Source organism: Lynx canadensis, chromosome A2, assembly GCF_007474595.2.
Source record: "Lynx canadensis isolate LIC74 chromosome A2, mLynCan4.pri.v2, whole genome shotgun sequence".
NCBI lineage: Eukaryota > Metazoa > Chordata > Mammalia > Carnivora > Felidae > Lynx > Lynx canadensis.
The window spans coordinates 18,202,837-18,227,451 of NC_044304.2; the positions used below are offsets into that span (position 1 = coordinate 18,202,837).

General features: G+C 47.7%; 2 protein-coding genes across 6 annotated transcripts in view; both read right to left on the reverse strand.

The window, feature by feature from the left end:
• Positions 1 to 7,843: 7,843 nt before the first annotated feature.
• On the reverse strand, positions 7,844 to 11,767 carry CA2H3orf62 (chromosome A2 C3orf62 homolog). Of its 2 annotated transcripts, XM_030306747.1 has the most exons (4): positions 11,667 to 11,767; positions 10,560 to 10,980; positions 9,522 to 9,613; positions 7,844 to 8,380 (listed from the first exon to the last, which is right to left on the reverse strand). In XM_030306747.1, exons 2-4 carry the CDS (start codon positions 10,973 to 10,975, stop codon positions 8,115 to 8,117), a joined length of 774 nt encoding a protein of 257 aa, XP_030162607.1. In that variant the 5' UTR covers positions 10,976 to 10,980; positions 11,667 to 11,767; the 3' UTR covers positions 7,844 to 8,114. The 2 variants fall into 2 exon arrangements, with proteins under 2 accessions (XP_030162607.1, XP_030162606.1); XM_030306746.1 differs by lacking the exon at positions 11,667 to 11,767 and having other exon boundaries at positions 10,560 to 11,097.
• Positions 11,768 to 11,861: 94 nt separating this feature from the next.
• USP4 (ubiquitin specific peptidase 4) overlaps positions 11,862 to 24,615 on the reverse strand; it is a 49,633-nt gene continuing 36,879 nt past the window's right edge. For 2 of the 4 annotated variants that reach the window (XM_030306742.2, XM_030306743.2), the window contains 7 exons: positions 19,852 to 20,079; positions 18,283 to 18,353; positions 17,902 to 18,020; positions 17,365 to 17,514; positions 16,229 to 16,332; positions 12,975 to 13,063; positions 11,862 to 12,614 (listed from right to left, as the gene is read on the reverse strand). In XM_030306742.2, coding sequence (XP_030162602.1) covers positions 12,453 to 12,614; positions 12,975 to 13,063; positions 16,229 to 16,332; positions 17,365 to 17,514; positions 17,902 to 18,020; positions 18,283 to 18,353; positions 19,852 to 20,079 — 923 coding nt within the window. In that variant the 3' untranslated portion in view covers positions 11,862 to 12,452. Of the gene's footprint in view, positions 12,615 to 12,974; positions 13,064 to 15,232; positions 15,417 to 16,228; positions 16,333 to 17,364; positions 17,515 to 17,901; positions 18,021 to 18,282; positions 18,354 to 19,851; positions 20,080 to 24,615 lie in introns of those variants that run through there. The other 2 variants (XR_004343196.1, XR_003966964.1) reach the window with 2 other exon arrangements.

A 24,615-nucleotide genomic window follows, 5' to 3' on the forward strand; every position in this document is an offset into this window, starting at 1 on the left:
CCAGCCCACAATCTGACTTCAGCTGATAGTTTATTGGTCTCAGCTGGAAAGACAAATTCTAGAACACTGGGGCTGGCTAACAGCAGAAAGTCCCTGAAGCCTAATTGGAGCCCTCAGGCTCAGAGGGCCTGCTAGAGGGGGTGGTGGTCAGTGTAGGACAGGTGCAGGGCAGGGGAGTAGCTCTGGTGTTCTGGGTACCAGGTGCTGCCCATGACAAGCATAAGGGATAACTGCATCCTTATTTATTGGAGTGAAGCACGTGGAGACGACAGTGATGAGCTGGAGCAGCACCCTGGTGTAGGGCATCAGGAGGAGGGTGCTGATTTTGGTGAAAGGAGGACTGGCCTCCATGTGGAATACTGAGTGGCAGAAGGGCTCTCACAGAACTGTTGCTGTGGCAGCAAGACTCCCATTTTTGGTCTTCATGGTATTTCCTACACCTGACCAATACCTATCCAGGCCTCGGGATTTTTAAAATTATTTTTATCCAGTTTTACTGTCAGAGCACTTGCATGTTTTGATCAGTGGACATATTACAGGACACACTGTCTTCTTGTGAACAGAGAAACAGAGAATGTTAAGCTGCCAATGAAAAGAGGTGACGGGCACCGAATAAATTCCCAGAGCACCACTGTATACAAGCCATACAATCCCATTTTTCTTCCTGGCTGTTTTCCCTATGCTGTTTGCAACCACCCTTCAAGCTAATGAGAGCATCTAAGGGCCCTGTATTATTTCCAGAGAGCAATAGGCTTATGTGAGACTTTGGCTGTCTATTCATATCTTGCAGAAGTTTTGAATTTTTGTTATACATATATGTATATTTGTTTTATAACAAAAAATAAAAATTTTTAAAAGCATATTTTTTTCATTATGTTTATTGAACTGATCTCCCAACAACTTAAGAAAATCAAATAGGGTGCCTGGGTGGCCCAATCGGTTGAGCTTCCGACTTTGGCTCAGGTCATGATCTCACAGTTCGTAAGTTTGAGCCCCACATCAGGCTCTCTGCTGTCAGTACTGAGCCCAGATCCAGCTTCAGATTCTCTGTTCCCCAGTTCCCCTTTCTGCCCCTCCCTGACTCGTTCTCTCTCACCCTTTCTCTCTCAAAAATGAACATTTTTTAAAAAGAAAATAAAATGGATAAGACATATACCATCTTTTTATTCCATAGACTTCGCCCAAATGATTTTGAATAAACACCATCCTATTCAGACTAGTTTCCTTTTTCTTTTCCTTTATTGTTTGAAAGTAAAATTCCTCACTGGATGGATTGGCTTCCAGAATTTGCCCATTTTCAAGGCAATGCAGTAAATGACACTGGGACCTCTGAGTGGACCATTATAGAACGCAGTGGTTCTTGATTTTTATTTTCATTCTTTATTTTCAAGGGAACGTATCCCACAAAAGTTTGAGTTTAATTTGCCCGCAACACCTTTGACAACCTAAGCTGCTCTTATTCCCGTTTCCAGACCAAGGGCCTCCTATGACCTGTGGCTGTGATCCTCAGGCAATGACAGCAGCCCTTTCCAAGGCCCAGGAAGTACAGACTTGGACTCTGCCTACGACTGCCCTGGCCTTTTCTCCCCCGTGAGCCTCACTGCATGCCTGTTCACCCTGCCCTCTGCCAGTCTCTACTGCCTTCCATACTAGTTTTCTCTGCTTATACATGGGAGGAAAGGGCCCAGCCATGCAATGGGCTCCTTCCAACCCGTCTCAAACTGACTACAGGTGGCTGTTGAGTGGTTAGCATGAGGCTTGTAGACCAGAGGGTTTTGTATCTGGAAATCTTTTATTACTCTAAGCTGAAAAGTTTGGTCATTTTAATTCAAAGTTGAGATTCTGTTAAGAGAATTCCGTTAATGTTTATGACTATGGCCTTCTCATTGAAGGGTCTGTCCAATTTTGAAATGCCAAAGCAGGGGGCGCCTGGGTGGCTCAGTCAGTTAAGCGGCTGACTTTGGCTCAGGTCATGATCTCACAGCTTGTGAGTTCAAGCCCTGCATCGGGCTCTGTGCTGTCAGCACAGAGCCTGGAGCCTGCTTCGGATTCTGTGTCTCCCTCTCTCTCTCTGCCCCTCCCCCACTCGAGCTCTGTCTCTCTCTCTCTCTCAAAAAATAAACATTAAAAAAAAAAAAAAAGGAAGAAATGCCAAAGCAGGACCCTCTGTTCTTTTGATTCTGCTGTGAGTTATGAAATCCTGTATTTCTTCAGAAGTATTTCATTTTGTGTTATGAAGTCAAAGATCAGAGTGACTCAGTGTTCCATGAGCTGGGTGTTTTTGTAGAATGAGCAGTAAATTTATCTCCCAACAAGGCTGGGTTAATTAAAATTACACTGCCTGTCTCTGGTAATCATCAGGAAAGGATATTCTGTTTCTTATTTTATTCCTAAGGTTTTTTTTTTTTTTTTTTAACTACTGTGTTCCTGCCAGAATTGGTGAGCGTGACATAGCCCAGGCATATCCCCAGAGCACACGATGTTTTGCTCTTTGGATGCTGATAGAGATGTGGCTACACAGGGGCAGCTATAGTGGGAGGTCTATGGACCTAGGGCCCAGATAGCCACCTAGGGGCTCCTCCCTCTGATAATCACTCCAGGTACATCTGAGGATGGAAATAAAGCCAACCACAGCACCTAATTGTCTTGACATTCAAGTATCAATCAATAAATTTTCAGAGAGAGAACAGCAGGCGAAGGACAGAGAGAAGGAGACAAAATCCCAAGCAGGCTCCAAGCCATCAGCACAGAGCCCAATGCAGGGCTCAAAGTCACCAACCATGAGATCATGACCTGAGCTGAAATCAAGAGACGCTTAACCATCTGAGCCACCCAGGCACCCCTCAAGTATCAATTTAAATGTCCCCTACAGAGAGGTGTCTGGGGGGCTCAGTCAGTCAAGTGCTCAACTCTTGATTTCGGCTCAGGTCATGATCTCATGGTTTGTGAGTTTGAGCCCCACATCAGTGCAGAGCCTGCTTGGGATTCTCTCTCAAAATAAATAAACTTAAAAAAAATAATGTCACCTACAAACAGACCTTTTCCTGACCTCTTCTGTAGGAGCTCACCCTACTCACTGCCCATTCCCTTACCCTGTTTTAATTTTCTCCTACAGCTCCATCTGAAATGGCATATTGATGTGCATACTTGATTTGCCTGCCTTGGTGGGCGGAATAGAAATCCCAGAAGCAAGATCGGCATCTGCCTCATCCCAGTTATATCTTCAGCATCCAGGAGAGTGTCTGACCTTAGTAGACACTTGACAAATAGTGAGGGCAGGGATTGCTTGCTTAACATTTGAAGAGCTCTTTGCAGCCTGTCCCAAAGTCAGGTCTCTCTAGCATTCCTTTGCAACTTTCCTTTTTTGTGTTTTGTCTCAGAAGCTCCAGAGGTCTCCTGATGAGGGGTCTCCTGCAATATGCTCTCTTCTCTCCCAGGCCAGGTACCAGCAACCTCTCTCCACCCGAAATGCCCAGAAAACAACAGGCTTTCTGCCTTCCAGTTACTTCCTACAACGGATGAGCAATTTTGAAAAAATTTTCATGCTAGGCCTTAGGCCAAAACTCTTCATCAAATCAGGCATCCTCCAGTTGGCCAAGCACAGAAAGTCCTTCCCCACTAGGGCTAGGATCCATTGTCAGGTAGATTTCCTAAGTAAAACTTTGTCCACTCTATAAATATTTTAACGGAACATAAAATATTAACATTCTCCCACATACTCCAGGGAGAAAGCAAATTGCCAGAGCTTCAGATAGTCTTGGGATGAAAGTCTTGTCAATTGTTATCTACGGTCAGGTGCAGTGGCCTCCCTGGTTCGCATGCGCTATTCACTGGCTACTGCCATATTAAATGCCCTGTGCTTTAGTTAGAGGAGGTAGCATCCTGGTACCAGGTGAGCCCCCAGCTGAGCCATTCAATAAGAGGAAGATTGGCCTGAATTAGGCCTCTTTTGCAAATCCTCTTCCTCAATTTCTTTGATCACTGACAGCTCACAACTTCTCTAGTGGGAGGATGGTGTCGCTGTCCTATCAGCACATTCCTGGATACACAGGTGAGAGACACAGGGCCCCAGGTTTTGTTGCCTTCTGCCTGGTCTCCTGATCCCCTTGCGTTCTCTCCTGGGATTAGAAGTGGAGGGTCCAAGGAGCCAGGGCAGGTGGGCCAGGAGGTGGCTCGGCTTCCCTATTCCCCGAGTGAAGGGAGCAGGAGGCAGGGGGAGGGGGATCTGGAGACCCAGAAATGAGAAGGCAGGCCCCAGTGCCTGACTGAGCTGGCTGGAACTCAAGAGAGGGAGAGGCATACTAACCGGAAGTTCTCTCAGAACTCAACCTGGCAAGATTTCAGACTCTGATCTAGACCCATGTGGCTAGACAGCCATGCCCAGTAATGTGGAGAACATGGCAGTCTGGATGAGGCTGAGGGCAGGGTCAACACTTCCAGCCCTTGAATTGTCCTTTTGAAATAATTGTTGCTCTGCTCTCAGGCCTCAGCTGTGGTTCTCTGCTCCCTGCTGACCTTCACTCGGCCATTGGCTCCTCTCTCTCCTTTCTCCTACCCCTTCTTCCTCAGCCTGCCCTGCCTGCCCTCCCGCAGGTCCTAGTAGCTTCTGTGAACCAGCTCCTGCCTTACAAAGTCTACAAATAGTGCTGCATATAGAGCTGGTTTCTAGTGGCTTCGGCATGGACACTGGTGGGACGCAGCCAGGGGACCTGAAAACCTCTTACAGGGCTGGATGGGCCCAGCTTCTCACGTGCCTTGTGCTGTGGCTTGAATTTGCAGTTTGCAACTAGTAGGTTCCAAAGCTCCTATTTATTCTTGAGGTTGCCTTGTTTCTATTTTGATTCTGCTAATCCAAAGCACAGTTTGGTGTTTCCACGGAAACAATTCAGTGATTGTTTAGTTTGCCAAGATGAGCTGCGGGGGAGAGAACCAAATGACGTAAAACATTTTTAGTTTCTCAAATAGGACTATCATTGTCTCAAGAAGTTGTTGGTCCCAGCCCCCTGCAAACCCAAGGAAATATTCTAGACTCCTTTTCCCCTTCTAGCTAAGTCTCTAGAGACCCATTCCCCAAACCCCTGCTGTGTGCAGATAAGCACACATCTGCCCAGTAAAGCAGATGACAAAGGCAGGAGGGTCTCCTTAGGACACTCAGGAAGCCAGGGATGCAGAGACAGGAGTCCATGTCACAAGGGAAATGACCATATGGCTGCTCCTGCTAATCTGGGACTGGAGAGCCAGAGGCTCAGGGCTCACCTGCTTTAACTGAACAAGCTGTGTTCCTACAGTGAGGAAAAGCTCCTCATCCAAGGATTCAGGGTGAATTACCCCTCTGGCAAATTTGAAGTTTTACAGAAAGGTTTAGCTAAAACAGTGGTGTATCTGTCTGGGGGCATGAAGAGCTGGGTCTCCCCCACCCATGCTGAGCCTTGTTCTCAAGGACCACAGTCTCCTCCACAGGCAGAAAGTCCTCTCTCTGCAATCTTCTCAGGTTGGGGCGAGGCCCCCATTCCCAGAAACTACTCCCTGTACAAAGACCCCGGGGGAGCGTGAATGGAGACCTAGAGCTTCTGGTACCGGGGATCAGGCGACTCTCCTGCCAAGGCCCTGTAAGTCCTCCCACTGTGGGTCTGGTTTCTGCTCCAGTTGCTGGGAACTGTGAAGGTCAGCTCTGGGCAGTTAGCTGGTGAGGGATACCCTCAGCTGGCTGGTGGAGTTGGGGGTCTTAAGAAGACATACATGTCCACTGCAGAAAAATTAGAAAATATGGACAAGAAAAAACAAGACAAAACCCCCTTGCCTTCCATAACAATGTCCTGTATATGCTGTGCTCATACACACATTTGTACAAACTTGGGATCAATTGCACTTTCAAAAAATAAATACATTTTAAGTTTTGGAATAACTTTAGATTTACAGGAAAGTTGCAAAGACAGTTTCTATCTACCCTTCACCCAGTTTCCCCTAATGTTAACACCTTACATAACTGAGGCAAAATTTGTCAAAGCTAAGAAACTAATACATGAACTCCAGCCTTTATTTAGACTTCCCCAGTTTTTCCATTAATGTCTTCTTTCTGTTCCAGGATGTAATCCAGGATACCACACTGTGTTGTAGTCAGAGTGTCTTCACTGGTCTGTGACAGGTTTCAAGTCTTTCCTTGTTCTTCATGACCTTGACAATCTGGAGTGCTGGCCAGGCATCCTGCAGAACGTCCCCCAATCTGGGTTTGTCTGACATTTAGTGTATGATTAGACTGGGGATGAGGGGCTTTGGTAAGAACACGGTAGAGGTGGAGCAGCCTTCTCATTGCTCCCTGTGGGGGTGGAAGGGTCAGCCACATGATGTCACTGGTGGTGTCACCTTCATCACGTGCTTAAGTGCTGTCAGGCTTCTGCACAGAAATCTGTTTTTCCTTTTCCCTGCTCTGTTCCTTGGAAGGGACTCACTGAGTCTAGCCTGGCCTCAAGGGGTAGTGATGGGAAACAGAGTGGATTAAGCTCCGCCTTCTCTATGGGAGACAATCCACATCACCACTTCATATCTGAACTACACTGTGTTGAGCCCTGGCTTTTTTGGATCCCAAGTAGACCTCTCTCCATGCACACAGCCGTTCTTCACCTGAGCAGTACAGCTGTGAGCTGTGAGCATTATTTTCATTTGCTCCCGTCCTTTTGGCTAAGGGAGAAGAAACTGGTCCCTAACTCCACAAGCAGTGAGTGCTTATTGAGGGTGCCATTCCCTACAGGGACTGAATGTCCTCTGGTTAACCTTGTCCTGCCCTCTGCCCCCCGCGGGGCAGTGGTGGTGGCTGCCTTGGCAGGGGAGGCCCATCTCATGAAGTGGCCAGAGGCTAGTAGTGCCATTTGCTCCGCTAAGGGGTGGGCATGCAGTCTCCACCTGAGAGCTCGCAGGAATCACCAGACCTGTGTCACCAGCTCTGCAGCCTGCCCTATGCTGAGGTCTCTAGCCTAAAAGATGGCCTGTCAGAGGGGGGCCCTTGGCCACGGGCCTTCCTTCCCGGTTCTCTGCGTTGTTTGGGCTTTGGGTCTTACAACAGCCCCTGTGCCAGCCTCCTCATCCCCATCCTCCCCATATGAGCCCAGAAGGCAGGCACTTCCCTGAGACTCAGTTTCTGGGCATCAAATCTTGCCCAATAGCTTATGTGTCCCAAAAGAACATCATGATTTTAAGACATCTGCCAAAATAATTTCTGATGATGTCCTTGTCCTTTCTTTCCAGGAGTGTGGCTAGTGCCAGCCCTGTTAGGCTTTTGCTGCTATGCTGACCTCAGGGGAGCAGTGGGCTGGCTCCTCCTTCACTCCCTGCCCATCTTGCCCTAGCAGGGTCATTGCTACAGGGATTCTCTGTGGCCTCCAGGGTCTCCAAGCCTGGAGTGGGATGCATGAAGGTGGGGCATTGGCCCATGGGCAGGACCTATGCTTACCTTTTCATCCCATTGCCCTTGGCTGAGGGCCCAGGGGTCTGATGTGCAGAGTGTGGTGGGGAGGCCTCATGGGAATGTCCTGTCGGGAGGGGACCAGCCTCTCCAACATAACCATGAGGTCCCTGTAGAGGCCTTCAAGCTGAACAGGGGCAGGGCTGGGGGGCACTGATGAGAGGTTGGTCTAGACAAAAGGAGAGCATGGAGCCCATGCAGAGAACAGGCAGCCCTGTGTAGAAAGTGTGCAAGGGTGGCAGAGGGCCTGGGGCCACAAGTCTGTGTAGGCTGTGCTGGCCTGAGGGCTGGTCCCAGGGGATGTTCAAAGCTCACCCTGGTTGTGGCCCCAGTACTTACTTATTCAGGGGCCCATGGGAAAATAATACCAGGAGACACAGCAGAGGCCCACAACCCATGCCCGCCTTGGGTACCGGATGTATTCAACGTCAATCAAAGACACATTTGAGATGTCAAGAAAAGTGAAAAACAAGTCAACAGTAAGAAACATTTCAAAGCAACAGAAAAAAAAAAAAGGGCTTTCAGATCAAAAAGGGACACAACTAGAAGTTAAAGAGGGTGTGGTAACCCAGATTCTGCCAGCCCACAGTGGCCCACAGTGACACTGATCACTGCCTGAGAGACAGCCTCCTGCTGGAAAGAACCAAAGCCGTCCTTACTCAATTTGGTATTTAAAAGAGGCCATCAAATTGTAGTCCTCTTCCAAGTCCAGCACAGTCTCGACGATACTGTGATCATCAAAAGCCTGCTTGAGGCTGCCAGGCTCCGCATCTGAGGCCTTCTGAGGGCTCTCATCGGAGAGCAGAGCCCAGGCCTCCTCCCTGAAGGGCGAGCCTCCGCAGCGGCCACACACACGGCTCAGCGCATTTTCAAATTCTAGCTTCCCAGCCAGTTCTTCAATAGCTCGGATGCTTGCATGGTCTTAAAAATAAGAACATCCAGCATTACAATTCCAGTGAGAGGCTCCCAAAGCCATTTCAGGCACAAGTTAAAAGCCACAAATGGGCACTCACTCTTCAGGGACTGTGCCAAGCCTGGCATTCCCGCCCTGAGGTGGGCAGGCTGCTACAGTAGGTGCCTAATTTTTAGATGGTCTCGATGCCCTCCCTCCCAGCTCCACTTTTATTAAGCCCAACTACCTGCCAGTCCCCAAGGAAGGTGTAAGTGGGAGGACACAGAGATGCACAGGCTTGTCTTGGATCTCAGGGAACTCCCTGACCTGCAGGCATGACCAGACATAGTGTGAAAAAAATGCGAGTCTTTGGGGAATCCAAATGCTTCCCGGGGCTGGCAAGGGTGTGAAAGATGGTGAGCCGAGGCAGGTGACTTCAGCTCCCCTCCTGGGACTACTGGAGGAGACTCTGTCCTCTCACATAGTGGGCTGGCAGGGGTCTTGCTCTGTGGCCTAAAGTGAGTATCCTCCCACCGGGCCTCCCTTTCATCCCCACAACCTGGAGACCCTTCCAGAGACAAGAGCTTCAGGCAGCCCCCAAGGCTATGCATGCCTTAATTAGGGGCTGTTGGTCCACTGTGCAGTGTCAGTCATTTAGAAATAGAACATACCAAAATAAATAAATTAGGTCATGCACAGTTCACACAATGTACAGATGTGTGTGTAGAAAAAAAACCTCTGACCGGATGTATAGCACTATGTTAACAGTAGCTTTCTTTGGGTACTGGAATTACAGGGGAGCTTTGGAGATCTTTCCTTCTAATCTTATCTACCCACTCCACCCTGACCCATCTTTGCCTATGTCCTTGTCTCCAGATCTAAGCTCAACCACCAAGTCCTGGGGAGCCACTGTCCCTTATGTCCAGGGTTTCACTGTAACCAGACATTTATGAAATGACCCATCAGGCTATCGGCTCCATGAGGGCTCTATGCATAGAGCCTGCCCTGGCAAAACAAATCTACCATGTAGATGAATGAGAACTAAGACAGTGGTTTTTTGCTTTGTTTTGTTTTGTTTTGTTTTGTTTTGTTTTAAAGACACCTGCTGACTCAGGAGCCTGCAAGGAGGACCTATCCTGAGGAGAGGACAGACCTGCCCTCTGTACTCACCGATCATATCAAGCAGATCCTTTGTGACCTCTTGGCTAGAATTGCTGAGTGGCATGTTTGAGTCAACCTTCAAATCTTTCTCCATATCTTTCCTGCAACCCCCAGGTAGAAAAAAAGAAGAAGAAGAAGAAGAAGAAGAAGAAGAAGAAGAAGAAGAAGAAGAAGAAGAAGAAGAAGAAGAAGAAGAAGAAGAAGAAGAAGAAAAGGTGGAGGATTAGAGCCTCTTTCAAGAAAATATCGTGGGGAACTCAGTGTTAGATAATCTTAAAAACAAAAATACACTGGCAACTTTAAATCAGCTCCTGTGCTGTGTATACAGGACAACTGGAAACTGCTAAATCAGTGAAGTTGACTAATAACATCCTAATGACTCACAGGCATCACAGATAGTGCATTAATGAGTATGAATGCCCATATAACATTTGTAGAATTGAATCAACTAAATGGCTTCTTCTTTCTCTGCCTCCATGGAAGCCAAGATGGCAGGACCCTGAAGTTTCATCCCATATGGTCATCCTTTCTCCAAAGCAAGGTGCCTAAAACCAGGCAGTTTAAACCTACCAGGGAGAAGGGTGCCCGACTGGCTCAGTCAGAAGAGCATGTGACTCTTGGTCTCAGGGTGGTGAGTTCAAACCCCACGTTGGGTGTAGAGATTACTTAAATAAATAAACTTTAAAACTACCAGGTAGAAAAAAAGGTCTAGGGGACATCTTAACCCAGTGATGGCCTAAAAAACCGGTGGGGTGGGGTGGGGTGTGGGTGAAGGGAGCAAAAACAAGGATGAAGGCAGGAAGTATCCACTCAGCCTGTCCCTAGTATGGACATTGTTTCTGCAGCATAAAAAATAAAGCATTTTAGAAATCAGGTTCTCTAACATTCACTATCCCTGTGGGACCTGCAAGGCAGTTTCTAGGACTATTCTGATGGTCCTAGAGGGGAGGCAAAGGCAGTGCTACAAATTCGATTTAGGGACTTTAGACATTTTCAGAAATGCGATCCCCCTAACTGTAACTTTTTACACTGGCAAACTGGAATCACCTTAGGCTGTCTTTTCTCCAGTTCTCCCCATCTCCCGCAGCTCTCCAAAACTGTCTTTCGGGTGCCCAAATGGAGGAATGCATCAATACGTTTTCCTTACTGGTCAGAGGTTTTCTTTTCGCGCATAAAGCATGTGGCTTTGCATTCATTGGGGCGTGGTTTGGAGCAAAGGCAGGGCTCTCTGTCTCAGAAGCACAAGGGACTGGAGCAAAAGGAGCAGGGGAGGAGGAGCAGGCTGCCAGCGGGTGCCTCCTGCAGAGGAGCCGGTGCACAGGGAGGGGGAAGGAGAGCGGCGGCGCGGTATCCTGCTCCAGCCTCTGCTGGTCTGAGCACTCCTGGGAATGACTGACACCTTCAAAGGCTCGGTCAATGGCTGCAGTCAGCTCCTTTCTGCATCTTCTCAGTTTTTCAGACATTTCCCCTAAAAGCGACCACGTCTTTATTATGTAATACATTGTAAATGCACACAGCATCATGAGTATAACGTTACAGATGAAGTTGCAAGCCACCCCTGAAAGGCGCATCTCCTGGAGCTTGATCCACGCCACAGGGCAGAGGCCACAGTAACCCACGCTCCAGGTGTGGGGGGCCCGGGGGGGGGGGGGCCTTCCTCCCGTGCGGCGGGTGTGGCCCTTGATTCTCGGGAGGAACCTGCAATCTGCCGGGAGCCCCAGGGACGCCCGGACCCGCCTCCCCCGGCTTCCGGCCCGCCTCCCCCTGCCGCCCGCCCAGTCATCTCCGCGGCCCCCTCGGCCCTCGCCAGCAGCCCGCAGCCGGCCCTTGGGCGAACGTCCGCAGCCACGTCCTCACCCAGCAACGCCGCCACACCGCCACCCCCACCAACGGTCGCCGCGCGTGCACGAGAACGGCGCTCCCGCTCCAAGGTTAAAGGTCAGACAAGAATGCCGGGACGACCACCTAGTTCTTTAAACCCATGGGGCCCAGAGGGGAAGCGAGCTAGCGGGATCCCCGCCTCCCTCCCCCACCCAGCGAGCCCAATGAGGACTGCGGGCGGGATGGCCTGGGGTTGGGGGGCGGGGCGTGGAGGGGGGCGGGGGGGGGGGAGGACCGCCCAGAAGCCGCTGCAGGGGCGATCTCATTTCTTACCAAAGTTGGCAAGAAGGGAAAGGTTCCTGTTCTCCAGCTGACATGGAGAGAAACCGGATGGGCCACCGTACCCAGCAGTTTTGTGAACCGACTTCTTTTAAGTGAGATCTAATAAAAGCTCCACACCGTATCCAACGGTCTCAATTCATCAAGGATGGTGAGGGACATAACAGAACTGCTAGGTTCCACACGAGATTGCAGGGCAGGAGACCCCAACACCAATTCTTTTCATTTCATTAGGGGGAAGAAAGATGGAAATTCCAAGATGGCTCAAAGGGACACAGAAACGGGCTTCAGTGGCTAATTTTGAGGGAATTACAAACCCATCTCAGTGCACAGCAAGGGAGAAGGGGACAATATCAAGTGAACTTGAGGCTTGGTTTACTGCGGGCAGACTGCTGGGGTGACCAGTAATCAGCACCAGAATAAGAAATCCAGGAGCTCAGGGCAGCCTCCTGCATGTCTGTCTTCACGGCCACCATACTCCATTACTGTTCCTCTCCATTCTTTGGAATTCACAGGACTTACTCCACTGTGCACCCCCCACCCCCTACTTTGCAGCTCCACAGGTCTTACAAGAAATTTCTCACCACCTGCATAAAAAGAAAAATAATTCAGCCTCTTGACATAACCCTTCTGAGCAAACAGGGTCTTTTTTTTTTTTCTTCTGCTCATAAAAGGGAATTTCCTCATCTGGTTTTTAGACTAGAAGTCTCCAGAGTGTCAAAGCTGTTCTCCTGGGGGATTACACTGGTGCTGTGGGGTGGCAGAGTCACGGAGACAGCATCAGTTGGTGTCCATGCTGCAAGCCTCATCGTCCCCCATGCCCTGCTGTGAGCTGCTTGGGCTCGTCCCTCCCTCAGAGGATCCAGAAAAACTGATGAGTGAAGGTGTCTTATAAAATTCATCATCTCGACGTTGGTAAAATAGCACGTAAGCTGCTTTTGTCTAAAACACAAGAGGGAAAAGTTCATTCACTGGTTGGAATTACCACCCATTCTCCCCAGCTTTTCTCTCACTGTTCAAAACCCACTCTCAGGCATCTGCCATTGTGCCCTATGCATCCATGCACAGAGGCAACCATGAAGGTGACTGTGCCCAGAGTGGGGAAAGGCCAGTGCCCTATGATAAAACCCAGATGAGAGTCCAGCTTCTCATTTAGGAAGCGTCCCAGAAGGAATGGCAGTCACTTCTTTCTCCACCACACCCAGCTCCCACTGTCACATCAGGATGACCAAATAACCAACCAGCCCAGGAGACTCCACCCATAAAGGTAAGATGAGGAACCAAGTATTAGAGCCTACTCACCACTATCTGATCCTCGGAGGCCAGGGACACATTGCTATCATCAAAATAATACCATTTCCCGTTCAGTTTGTTCTTCGCATATGCGGTGTCTGCCAAGTCAACAAGAAAATACCTCTAGCAATCACCAGAGAACTAATCTGGCTAGTTTATTGCACTGAACAATAAAACTCTAAAAAAATGAAACAATGTTCTCACTCATATGTGGAATTTAAGAAACTTAACAGAAGACCATGGGGGAAGGGAAGGAAAAAATAAGTTACAAACAGAGAGAGGCAAACCGTAAGAGACTCTTAAATATAAACAACAAACTGAGGGTTGATGGGGTGTGTGTGTGGGGGGGGGGGTTAGGGAGGGAAAATGGGTGATGGGCATCAAGGAGGGCACTTGTTGGGATGAGCACTGGGTGTTGTATGTAAGTGATGAATCATGGGAATCTATCCCCGAAACCGAGAGCACACTGTATACTCTGTATGTTAGCTAACTTGACAATAAATTGTATTTTAAAAAAATGAATAAAACAAAACAAAGACCCTGAAATTAAATTTATAGGTAACAACCAAAAGTCAACTACTTTTTTTGAAATCTATTCTTTCTCAAAAAGGCTCTGAAAGGGTAAAAACGGAGTCATCAGGGACCAAGGCTTTAAACTGTAATTTTGGAGGGTATCTGGGTGGCTCAGTTGGTTAAGCTTCTGACTTCAGCTCAGGTCATGATGGGTTCAAGCCCCGCATCAGGCTGAGTGTGGACAGCTCAGAGCCTGGAGCCTGCTTCTGTCTGTCTGTCTGTCTCTCCTCCACCCCGCCCCCTCCCCACACTACTTGTACTCTCTCTCAAAATTAAAACATTAAGCAATTTTTTATTAAAAAAAAAAATAATAGGGGTGCCTGGGTGGCTCAGTCAGTTAAGCATCTGACTTCGGCTCAGGTCATGATCTCATGGTTCACGAGTTTGAGTCCCATGTTGGGCCCTTTGCTGACAGCTCACAGCCTAGAGCCTGCTTTAGATTCTGTGTCTCCCTCTCTCTTTGCCCCTCTCCGCCTCATGCTTTGTCTCTCAAAAATAAATAAATGTAAAAAAAAAAAAAAAAAATTTTTAAACCTGTAATTTGGGGAAACTAATCCAAAAAAATAGAGAAACCTAGTATTAATCTTCAGGATGGCTGTTAAACCATAGCCAAGGGACCCATAAAAGAAGCTGATACTTTTAATATTTAAGCAAAAATCGCTCTCCCCCACTTGGTTCAGGGAGATGGCTACTACTGCCTCTTTCAGCCTCTTAGAGCCTCTGGGGTAATCCCAGTGAGGGACACTGGGTTTGCAGAGCTGGGATGTGGACAAGATGACTCACAGTTTCAGAGAAAGATCAATCTGAGTCCAAGTTGGTGGCTGGATAACAATGCCTCACGGTGATCTAAGCATTTACCACAGCCAACACTTCCTGTCTTATTTTTATACTATTCCCCAGCAGGATGTGTTTACAACAGCAATCCCAGCAGCAATGACCAATTCCCAGACTCTATGAAATGACAGACTCTAACGGAGGACTGGTTACTAGTCTCCAACTGCCGCGTGACTTTGAGCCAGCCGTTTAGCTATTCCTTATCAGAGTGCCTGCACAAAGCGGCGGCGAAGAACATAAGGAAAAGGTGCCGAGGGCCTGTTCCCACTGTCCATGCTTGGCATAACAGCAACAATGGTGGTTCTCGATCCTGGAGTTCCAACTGTGGACCCAATGTGGATTCACACACCACCAGCCTGAGCTTATGGATGAGAACACTGAAGGATACGGAGGCTAAGAAAGTTGCTCAAGTGGTATGTTTATATACTAAAATAGCACTTAAAAGTATCATTTTTTTAAAGTAAATTCATTTGACATTTATGAACACAGATACCAAAATTAGTTTGGGGAGGAAAAAAGTTGCAGGAAGTGTTGCAGGGTATGATGTGATCAGAGGTCACCGATAGCCATTCCAGTCAACCCCAATTTTCAAACAGGCACAGTTTTTATTTCCCAGCCTCTCCTACAGCTAGATGTAGCCATGTGCCCAGTTATAGCCAATGAGATGTACGTAGAGGAGTTAAGGGAGATTTCTGGGAAGCTGGCTTAAAGGGGAAGGTTGTGCCCCTTTTCCTCTTCTTCTGATGGCCTGGAATGTAGACATGAGGGCTGGACACTGAGCAGCCGTCCCAGCCATGAGGTTATACAGTAAAAACGGAGGGGCAGGAAAGCAGACTGTTGGACCAACAGAAAAAGCTTACCCGTACAGGGGAGAAGACTGGGGCTTAGGGCAGTTCTGTAATCTGCTGTGAATATAAAAGGAACTGATATCTCCCATGGTGTCATCTCTAGGGTCCTAACGTTGGGTGTAGTGGCAGTTGGCATGGTGCAGATGCAGCAGAAACAGGAGGAAACCCAGCTCTTGACTTCAACATCACTAACACCCTTCCACAAACAACAAAATATAAGTCTTTTCATTATAAAAGTAAACCTACACATTCCAGACATTTTGGAAAATAAAGTAGAGCAAAGGGAAGGTTTCCTTGTTTTGCTTTAACGTAACTGTGGTTGGGGCGCCTGGGTGGCGCAGTCGGTTAAGCGTCCGACTTCAGCCAGGTCACGATCTCGCGGTCCGTGAGTTCGAGCCCCGCGTCGGGCTCTGGGCTGATGGCTCGGAGCCTGGAGCCTGTTTCCGATTCTGTGTCTCCCTCTCTCTCTGCCCCTCCCCCGTTCATGCTCTGTCTCTCTCTGTCCCAAAAATAAATAAACGTTGAAAAAAAAAAAATTTTTAACGTAACTGTGGCACTAGTTCCTGCAATGACGCAGGCTGAACACGTCACAGGCATTTCCCTGTGATCATTAATTTTATTTTGCAACGGCTGTACACTCTTCCATCAAGTGTGTGGACAGTAGTGCCAACTGTGGGTCAGCAATCCTGATACGAATTTTTCACTGTTATAAACAGGTGAATATCTTTGTGCATAAAGCTTTTTCCCAATGTCAAGTACTTTCCTCAGGATAGATTCCCAGAGGTGGGATTATCGGATTCAAGAATACAAAGACAAAAAAAGAAAAAGAAAAAAAAAGACAGAATGGAGAAGCAGCAGTTTGGACCAAACCTGAAACCTTGACACTGGAGGCGTGAGGTGCTGTGTAAATAAAGTACTTAGGGCAGTGCGTGGCACACAGGAAGAGGCTGGTGAGAGACTGGCTGAGGGCATTTCAACATCTCGGAGGAAGCAGATGCCAGTACTTACAGTGGCCAACCCCCATGGCTCCATAATGATTAGATACGGCAATGAGGTCGTACACATAAGGCCTTGCTGACAGGTCACACACAAACTCGGACATGTTCAGAGCTCTGAGCACAAAACACAAAAATGGCCTTTAATACATTAAACTCAGAGAAAGAAGTCAGAGTAACCCAGCAATCCCTTTTATGCAACAGGCTAGAACATAGGAAAGCACTCAAAAACTAACTGCAGAAGGAAGGAAGGGAACAGGCCACAGCGGCAGGGGACCCAGGGTCTTGTTCTGAGCACCAAGATGTTCAGGCTGGAGAGAAGTCGCCTGGCTAACTCTGGCCCCAGACCAGGCGAGGAAGGGCTCTATGCACAGACGGGAGGGCTGCAGCAACTATGTAGAAATGGCTGTCAGTATCCAAATTCTAGCTGGTGCCATAAAAATTTAAGCTAAATGCCAAAACAGGTCCCAGAAAACTTTTCCCAATATTTTATATTGAAAATTTCAAACATAAAGAAAAGTTGAACGAACTTTACAACAAATACTCATGTAGCTACCACCTAGGTTCTCTCACTGACACGTCTATACTTCATTGTCTATCTACCTCTAGTCCCACTACCCGGGAAACACTCTAAAATCTGCATTTTGCGGACAAACTCTTATTTGGTTGACTTATTTTCCTGCGTCAGTTATGCTCTGCATCCTGGGACCTGAGGACACTAGTAGACAGCCAGTCCCACTCTCTACCCAGGGACAGGACAGGACAGGAGGCTCTGCGTCCCCACCTGCAGCCCAATTCTCCTCAGCAGACTATGCTCCAGTTACTTTGTAGCCCTGTTAACGAGACTCGGCCCTGCATTTGTGCTGTCCAGCTTAGCCCAGGCTCCCTGGGACCAATGACGGATGGGATGACCAGTTCAGTCAGGTGGCAGCAATGATCAGCATCACCCTGAACCTGGGAAGCGCTTCTGTTGGAGAATCTTTTCCCCAAACGCGGGAGGATGGGGAGAGGGGGTGAGCCAAAGTCTAAGGGCCCAGACCCAAGCAAACATCCTAATGCAGAAAAGTCTTTGGTGGCAAAACCCTTAGCCAATCAGTGCCTAGGTTTCTCGCCTACTTTTTAATTTTCCTAAGAACACTCAGGACCCACCTGACGGGGAATTCCACAACGGTGTCGAGCTTATCCCTCCAGTATCTATTGTAGGAGAAACGTTTGAGGTGGACCACCAGGATCTTCGGCAAGGACCACAGGTCAAACTTCTTTGTGGCCTGTTGATGCTTCTTACAGTTGGGACAGTACCTGCAGAGAAAAGAGAAATCTCCACTTAGCGGGGGGCCAGGGAGCCAGGGCCACCTGGGCACCCAAGCATGGAGGCACAGCCACAATCCCCTAATGTCTTTTCTTGCACTCAGCACGAGCTGCTTCAGTGCAGCGTGTGTGTGTGTGTGTGTGTGTGTGTGTGTGTGTGTGTGTGTGTGTCTAAGCCACCTTCCTAAATAGGAAGATGGCTTTCTCAGTCTGGAAAACACAATTTGCACAGAAAGACTGTGATATAGGGACAGCCACGTCACAGGCATGTGATAAGTGACACATCTCCTCCCAAAAGGGTTTTTGTGTACAGATGGCCCCAGCAGATCTCAGTCCAGGGTGCACGGGTGTCCCTGCCCAGACTGGGGTGCCACGTACCAGGGGTCATGCTCCCCAAGGGTCTCCATGGTGGTGAAGAGCTCGATGCAGTCTCTCAGCGCCACCGCGGTCTTCTTCTTCTTCTGAGGCTGCAACATGCTCACGTGCTTCTCATAGGCCTGTGGGGGACAAAGTGCGGACTTCTGTTGGGAAATAGGAGTCCTAACCCCATGAAGCCACAACCTCCCAAGCTCCCATCCCTGGAATATAATGCACTTTCTGGAGCCTCTGAACATATAATGACAAAATCTTTAAGTGCTTTCCATTCTCCATCCGAAGTAGAATTTGTCAAATTGCTGGGGAACTGGGGTGAGTGACCTGAATACACAGCCAGAGCAAAAGCCAGCATGTACCACTGACCAGGAGTCCCCAGTCACCTACCTCAGATTCTTGCTCATCATAATAAAGGCTCCGGGTCTCACTGTCCCAATCGATGGCCAGTGTGGATCGAGCTGTGGAGGAGGACCAACGTGTCACTTATAACTGAATAGCCAGCAACAGGAGAGGCTCTTCAGGTGACAGGAGTGACAAGAAAACACTCAGGCTTCATCATCAACACCTGCTCACCTATCACCAGCCACTGCCAAGAGCAATGCTTTGCCTTGAGCCAGCCTACTCTGAACCCCGGGACCCCCAGAACCTTTGGCAAAGATTTCCTCAATGTCACAGTAAGTTCCAAAGGCTCTAACTATATAAGGATACTGAAAGAACATAGATCAAGATGAAGTTACAGCAACCAGATTTACCCTCCCACCTTAACCCATGAGAAAACCTGACAAAATAATAAAGTGGTTTTGAAATGAGGGATATTAGGCGGAGCAAGCGTGCTATCCCCAAGGGGAGAAAAACAAAAAAGGTGATGCCTAGGGGCCCCTGGGTGGCTCAGTTGGTTAAGCGTCCGACTTCGGCTCAGGTCATGATCTCACGGTTCGCGAGTTCGAGCCCCACGTTGGGCCCTTTGCTGACAGCTCAGAGCCTGGAGCCTGCTTCGGATTCTGTGTCTCCCTGTCTCTGCCCCTCCCCTGGTTGCTCGCTCTCTCTTTCTCTCTCTCTCAAAAATAAATAAACATTAGAAAAAAAATTAAAAAAAAAGGAAAAAGATGATCCCTACACTGCCCAGCTCACTGCCCGCACTTTCCAGGCCACAGCTTGCGAGAGAGGGGGAAGGAGACGGAAAGATTGAAGGGGAGAGTCAAAGACTAGAATTCAAGAAGCTGGCTAGAATATGCAAGGCCTTGTACAAGAGGAGGCAGCCACACAGAGAGGAAGGAGCTGCAGGGACACAGAGAGAGAGATAGACACAGAGACCCAGAAACACATTGGTAAAGCTGTTCTTGAAACCAATTTTTTAAAGAAATGTAACAAAAAAGAAAGAGCGAAAGGACAGTGTGCTCATTTCTTTGCCAATGAAGGAGACACGGAGATGCTTCTAGGCAGGGGTCTTCACCGTCCTCTTGTGCTCTCCGTACATCCCATGTAGGTGCCTCTTCTGTCTGCACATCAGCCCCCATTACAGGCTCCAGCTAACAAACAGCCTACACAACCCATGACCATGGGTCACATTTCATGAGTAGTCTTATGGAACAAAAGAAATCAGCATCTAGCCAGCCTCATTAAGTGACATGGCTCTGACAAAATGCTGCCAGAGGTACGAGAAGTGTTAGCAACCCAGAGTGAAGGTCCTGAGGGTGGTGGCAGTGAAGGGAGAGCTCACTTCCATCCAAAGTCATCAAGGGCCAAAGAGAAAAGCCTGACAAGACGGCCAGGGCAGGAGGGGTGAGGTCTCTGAAACTAAGGAACTTTAAGCCAAGGACCACACAAACATCTGTTCCTGGAGCTACAGGAAGATGGCAAAAGCCCAGTGCAGTGAGTGCTGAGTGCAAACGGGATTTTCAAATGGATCCTAAGCCCCCCAAATGCGCAGTTTGAAAAGTCAAAGAAAGTGCTTACAATTGAGTTTAAGTAGTTTTCCATCAGTTGCAAGGGAATTTATATCAGCTGTTCCGTAGGAGTTCACGAGGCTGAAGGTAAAAAGCCTTTTCGGGCAGGACTGGCCTTTGACCTTCTTTTGGGTGGTCTCCCCGCAGTCATTTCCCAGCTCGTCCTCCCCACTGCCTTCTGTGTCTGAAAGTTGCTCTCTGCCTTCGTCCTGATGCTCCATTTCTTCTTCATCTTCTCCTGGCATACAATGAAAACCAATGTGTGTATAAATTGCCACCATTTTGATGTTGAAAATTTTACTTCATGTTTAACTACAGTGCTTCCTTCCAGATTTTGTCCTGTTTGTGTGAAACTACACCTAGCCCTTCACAAGGTACCAAAATTCCTGTGTGACCCTCACAAGCTGGTTAAGACAGGCAAAGTGGGCACTGCTAATCTGTGATGAGGAAGCACAGGCCTAGGAAGACTCAGTTGACACTCCCAAAGGTACACAATGTGGTCAGCAAGCCCACCCGTCCTAAATTTGGGCCCCTCAACACTTGAGTACTTTACTGGGTTTCGACCCACATCCTCTGACTCTTTCAACTTCATCACTTGACCCACAGAGAGAAAAGGGAAAAAATGAGAAGCCAAGAAGACAGTTTGGTTGAGAAACACAATTTAAAAGACAATTAAGGGGCACCTGGGTGGCTCAGTTGGTTAAGCGCCCAACTTTGGCTCAGGTCATGATTTCAGTTTGTGAGTTTGAGCCCCACATCAGGCTGTTTGCTGTCAGCAAAGAGCCCGCTTTGGATCCTCTGTCCCCCTCTTTCTCTACCTCTCCCCCACTCACACACATACACACACACTCTCAAAATAAAAGTCAATTAAAAAATATTATGATCACAAATATTAAGCAAAAGTCTTCAGTTCCTCTACAAGAAACAGGCTGACTGTCCCTTCAACAAGTAGTCAGAGATTGAATGTCTCTCAGGTACAGGTGCCATGCTGGTGGGTCCCAGTGAACACAGCAGACAGGATCCTGCCCACTTTTTTTTTTTTTTCTCTTTATTCATCGGAGATTGCTGAGCTTCAATAATTTTTTTTAAGTTTTTTTTTTTTTTTTAGTAATCTTTACACCTAATGTGGGGCTTGAACTCAGACTCCAAGATCAAGAGTTGCATGCTCTTTACTGAGCCAGCCAGGTGCCTCTCAAGAGTTTTAATAGGCATTCTACAGACATACGCTGATGAGTAAATTTCCCAGGCATTTTCAGAGAACTGGTATATGGGACTGCAATAAAAAGATCCATAAACATATTCATTGTAGGGGCGCCTGGGTGGCTCGGTCAGTTGGGCGTCTGACTTCGGCTCAGGTCACAATCTCGCGGTCCGTGAGTTCGAGCCCCGCATCGGGCTCTGTGCTGACAGCTCAGAGCCTGGAGCCTGTTTCAGATTCTGTGCCTCCCTCTCATTCTGTCCCTCCCCCACTTACGCTCTGTCTCTCTCTCTCTCTCTCTCAAAAATAAATAAACATTAAAAATAAGAAAATAACGGGGCGCCTGGGTGGCTCAGTCGGCTGAGCATCCGACTTCGGCTCAGGTCATGATCTCACAGTTCGTGAGTTCAAGCCCTGCGTCAGGTTCTGTGCTGACAGCTCGGAGCCTGGAGCCTGTTTCGGATTCTGTGTCTCCCTCTCTCTCTGCCCCTCCCCCGCTCATGTTCGGTCTCTCTTTCTGTCAAAAATAAATAAAAATTAAAAAAAAAAAAAAGAAAATAACATAACATAAAATATGAAGTTTACATACTGGGGAAATAGTAGACATGGACACTCTGAGGAAAACAGGATGTTGTACATAAAAATCCTCTTTTTCTTAGACAGTCTGCCGTGGGAGTGTTCATAAGGAAAGACAAGTCAGGCCCAGGACAACGCAGCAGTTTCCTCTCAGGCCACAAGAACAACATAGCCATGGATGAGGGCGGGCCACGCACCCCTACTGGCACCCTTCCGAAACAGCCAGCTGGCACAAGACCACAAGCCCAGCCCTCATGGACTTTCCTTTTCCAATCAGCCCACTTGGCTCCTGAGGCACTGGCACTGCCCCTTTTACACCTAGGTGAACCTGCCCCGCTCCCAGACCAACAGGTGAGACCCTGCCCTACCTGCTACCTGTCTGACAGGGACACAGAAAAGCCTGCGTCCACCCCACTCAGTAAACAAACAGAGCCCTAAAACTATAAGAACTCCATCCCTGGTTGTACCACTGGCTATCAGCTCCTTGGAAAATCTCAGGAAACTTATGCTAATGCAGTCAGAATTAAATACAGTGAGTGTATATAACAGGATGAGAATAGAAAACAGAGTCCACTGAAAGCAACTACCCAAGATCAGGAGAATCAGGAGACAGCCACCATAGGCCTGACAAGAAGCCATGGCAGTAAAAACATTAGAAGTATTTCACAACATTGAATAGGGTTTGAAGTCTATTTGCCAAGACTCAGTTAAAGGAGTCAAAAGAAGGCAGCAATTCTCCCTGAACAGGAGACTGACAAATGCAATATCTAAAAAGCTAGGCTAAATATAACAACAGCAAATACTGACATGGTGTTATTATTAATCGTGCATCTATTATGTGCCAGGTACTTTAACCCACATTACCTAATAAAATGTAACCTTGGGGCACCTGGATGGCTCAGCTGGTTAAGTGTCCAACTCCTGATTTGGCTCAGGTCATGATCTCACAGTTGTGAAATGAAGCCCCACATCAGGCTCTATGCTGGGCATGGAGCCTGCTTGAAATTCTCTCTCTCCCTCTGCCAATCCCCACTCTTCAAAAAAAAACAAAAAACAAACAAACAAAAAAACACCAAAAAACCTGTAACCTCAAATCTGTGAAGCAGACGTCATCATCCCATTCTGCAGATGCGTGAACCAAGGTTCAGAGGAAGGAGGTGACTTGTCCCCCCACACTTTGAGCTAGAAATCACAGTGCTTTAACTGCCAGAGCACCAAAAACCTGTGGGTCTCCCAGGGTCTGCTCGAGACTGTCATGACCACCCTGACATCTCTGCTTGTGGGACCTGGACACAAAACACCCTCTTGTTCATCCCTAGTGGAAGAACATGATATTCTGGGCAAGAATCAGAATATAATACTCAACATCACTCATCATCAGGGAAATACAAATCAAAACCACAATGAGATACCACCTCACACCTGTCAGAATGGCTAACATTAACAACTCAGGCAACAACAGATGTTGGCGAGGATGCAGAGAAAGAGGATCTCTTTTGCACTGCTGGTGGGAATGCAAACCGGTGCAGCTACTCTGGAAAATAGTATGGAGGTTCCTCAAAAAATTAAAACTAGAACTACTCTACGACCCAGCAATTGCACTACTAGGTATTTATCCAAGGGATATAGATATGCTGTTTCGAAGGGACACGTGCACCCCCATGTTTATAGCAGCACTATCAACAACAGCCAAAGTATGGAAAGAGTCCAAATGTCCATCGATGGATGAATGGATAAAGAAGATGTGGTATGTATATACAACGGAGTATTACTCGGCAATCAAAAAGAATGAAATCTTGCCATTTGCAACTACGTGGATGGAACTGGAGGGTATTATGCTAAGTGAAATTAGTCACAGAAAGACAAAAATCATATGACTTCACTCATATGAGGACTTTAAGAGACAAAACAGATGAACATAAGGGAAGGGAAACAAAAATAAAAACAGGGAGGGGTTCATATTCTCTTAAATATGGAGAACAAACAGAGGGTTACTGGAGGGGTTGTGGGAGGGGGGATGAGCTAAATGAGAAAGGGGAATTAAGGAATCTACTCCTGAAATCATTGTTGCACTGTATGCTAACTAATTTGGATGTAAATTTAAAAATTAAGTTAATAAAAAAAAATGGCAAAAAAAAAAGAGTATGACTAGAATAAACAGTAAACCTAAAATACTCACAATGTGCAGTATCTGGTGAGGACAGAGCCTTGTGAGCATTATTTTTAACGTCAAGTCTCACTTTCGAAGACTGTGCACATCTTGGAGAAATCTGGGCATTTGGATTTGCAATTGAAAATTTATGGCACTAATTTGGAAAACATTTGCGGTTATATAGTGATAAACCCACTAAGTTGCCTGGGCCCCCAAAAGGGTAACCACCACAATGCAGTTCAGACACAGCTCCTCAGTCAGGGATAAGCTTGTGAGCACTTGGACATAAGAGAATGGCAAGGGCTCTGGGTTTCCTGCAATGAGCCTTATCCTACTGCTTTGTAGACTGTGGCTCTCTTTGCTGCCACAGACGGAGCTCTCTAGAGTCAGCTATTACCTGTAGCTTCCTGGGCAGAAAGAAACACTCAAGAGAGGGGCGCCTGGGTGGCGCGGTCGGTTAAGCATCCTACTTCAGCTCAGGTCACGATCTCGCGGTCCGTGAGTTCGAGCCTTGCGTCAGGCTCTGGGCTGATGGCTCAGAGCCTGGAGCCTGTTTCCGATTCTGTCTCCCTCTCTCTCTGCCCCTCCCCCGTTCATGCTCTGTCTCTCTCTGTCCCAAAAATAAATAAATGTTAAAAAAAAAAAACTAAAAAAAAAAAAAAAAAAAAAAAAAAAGAAACACTCAAGAGAAACTCTCTGCCCTCTGATTGGCTGGACAGGACTCCTGTCCTCCCCAGAGGCAGTGCCACATCAGAGTGGTGGGCAAGAGCCAACCTAATAGCTCTGCAGACAAAAGCCAAGTCATGGAGGCAGTCAAGTGCTGGATAAGCACCCACTGCAATCCCAAC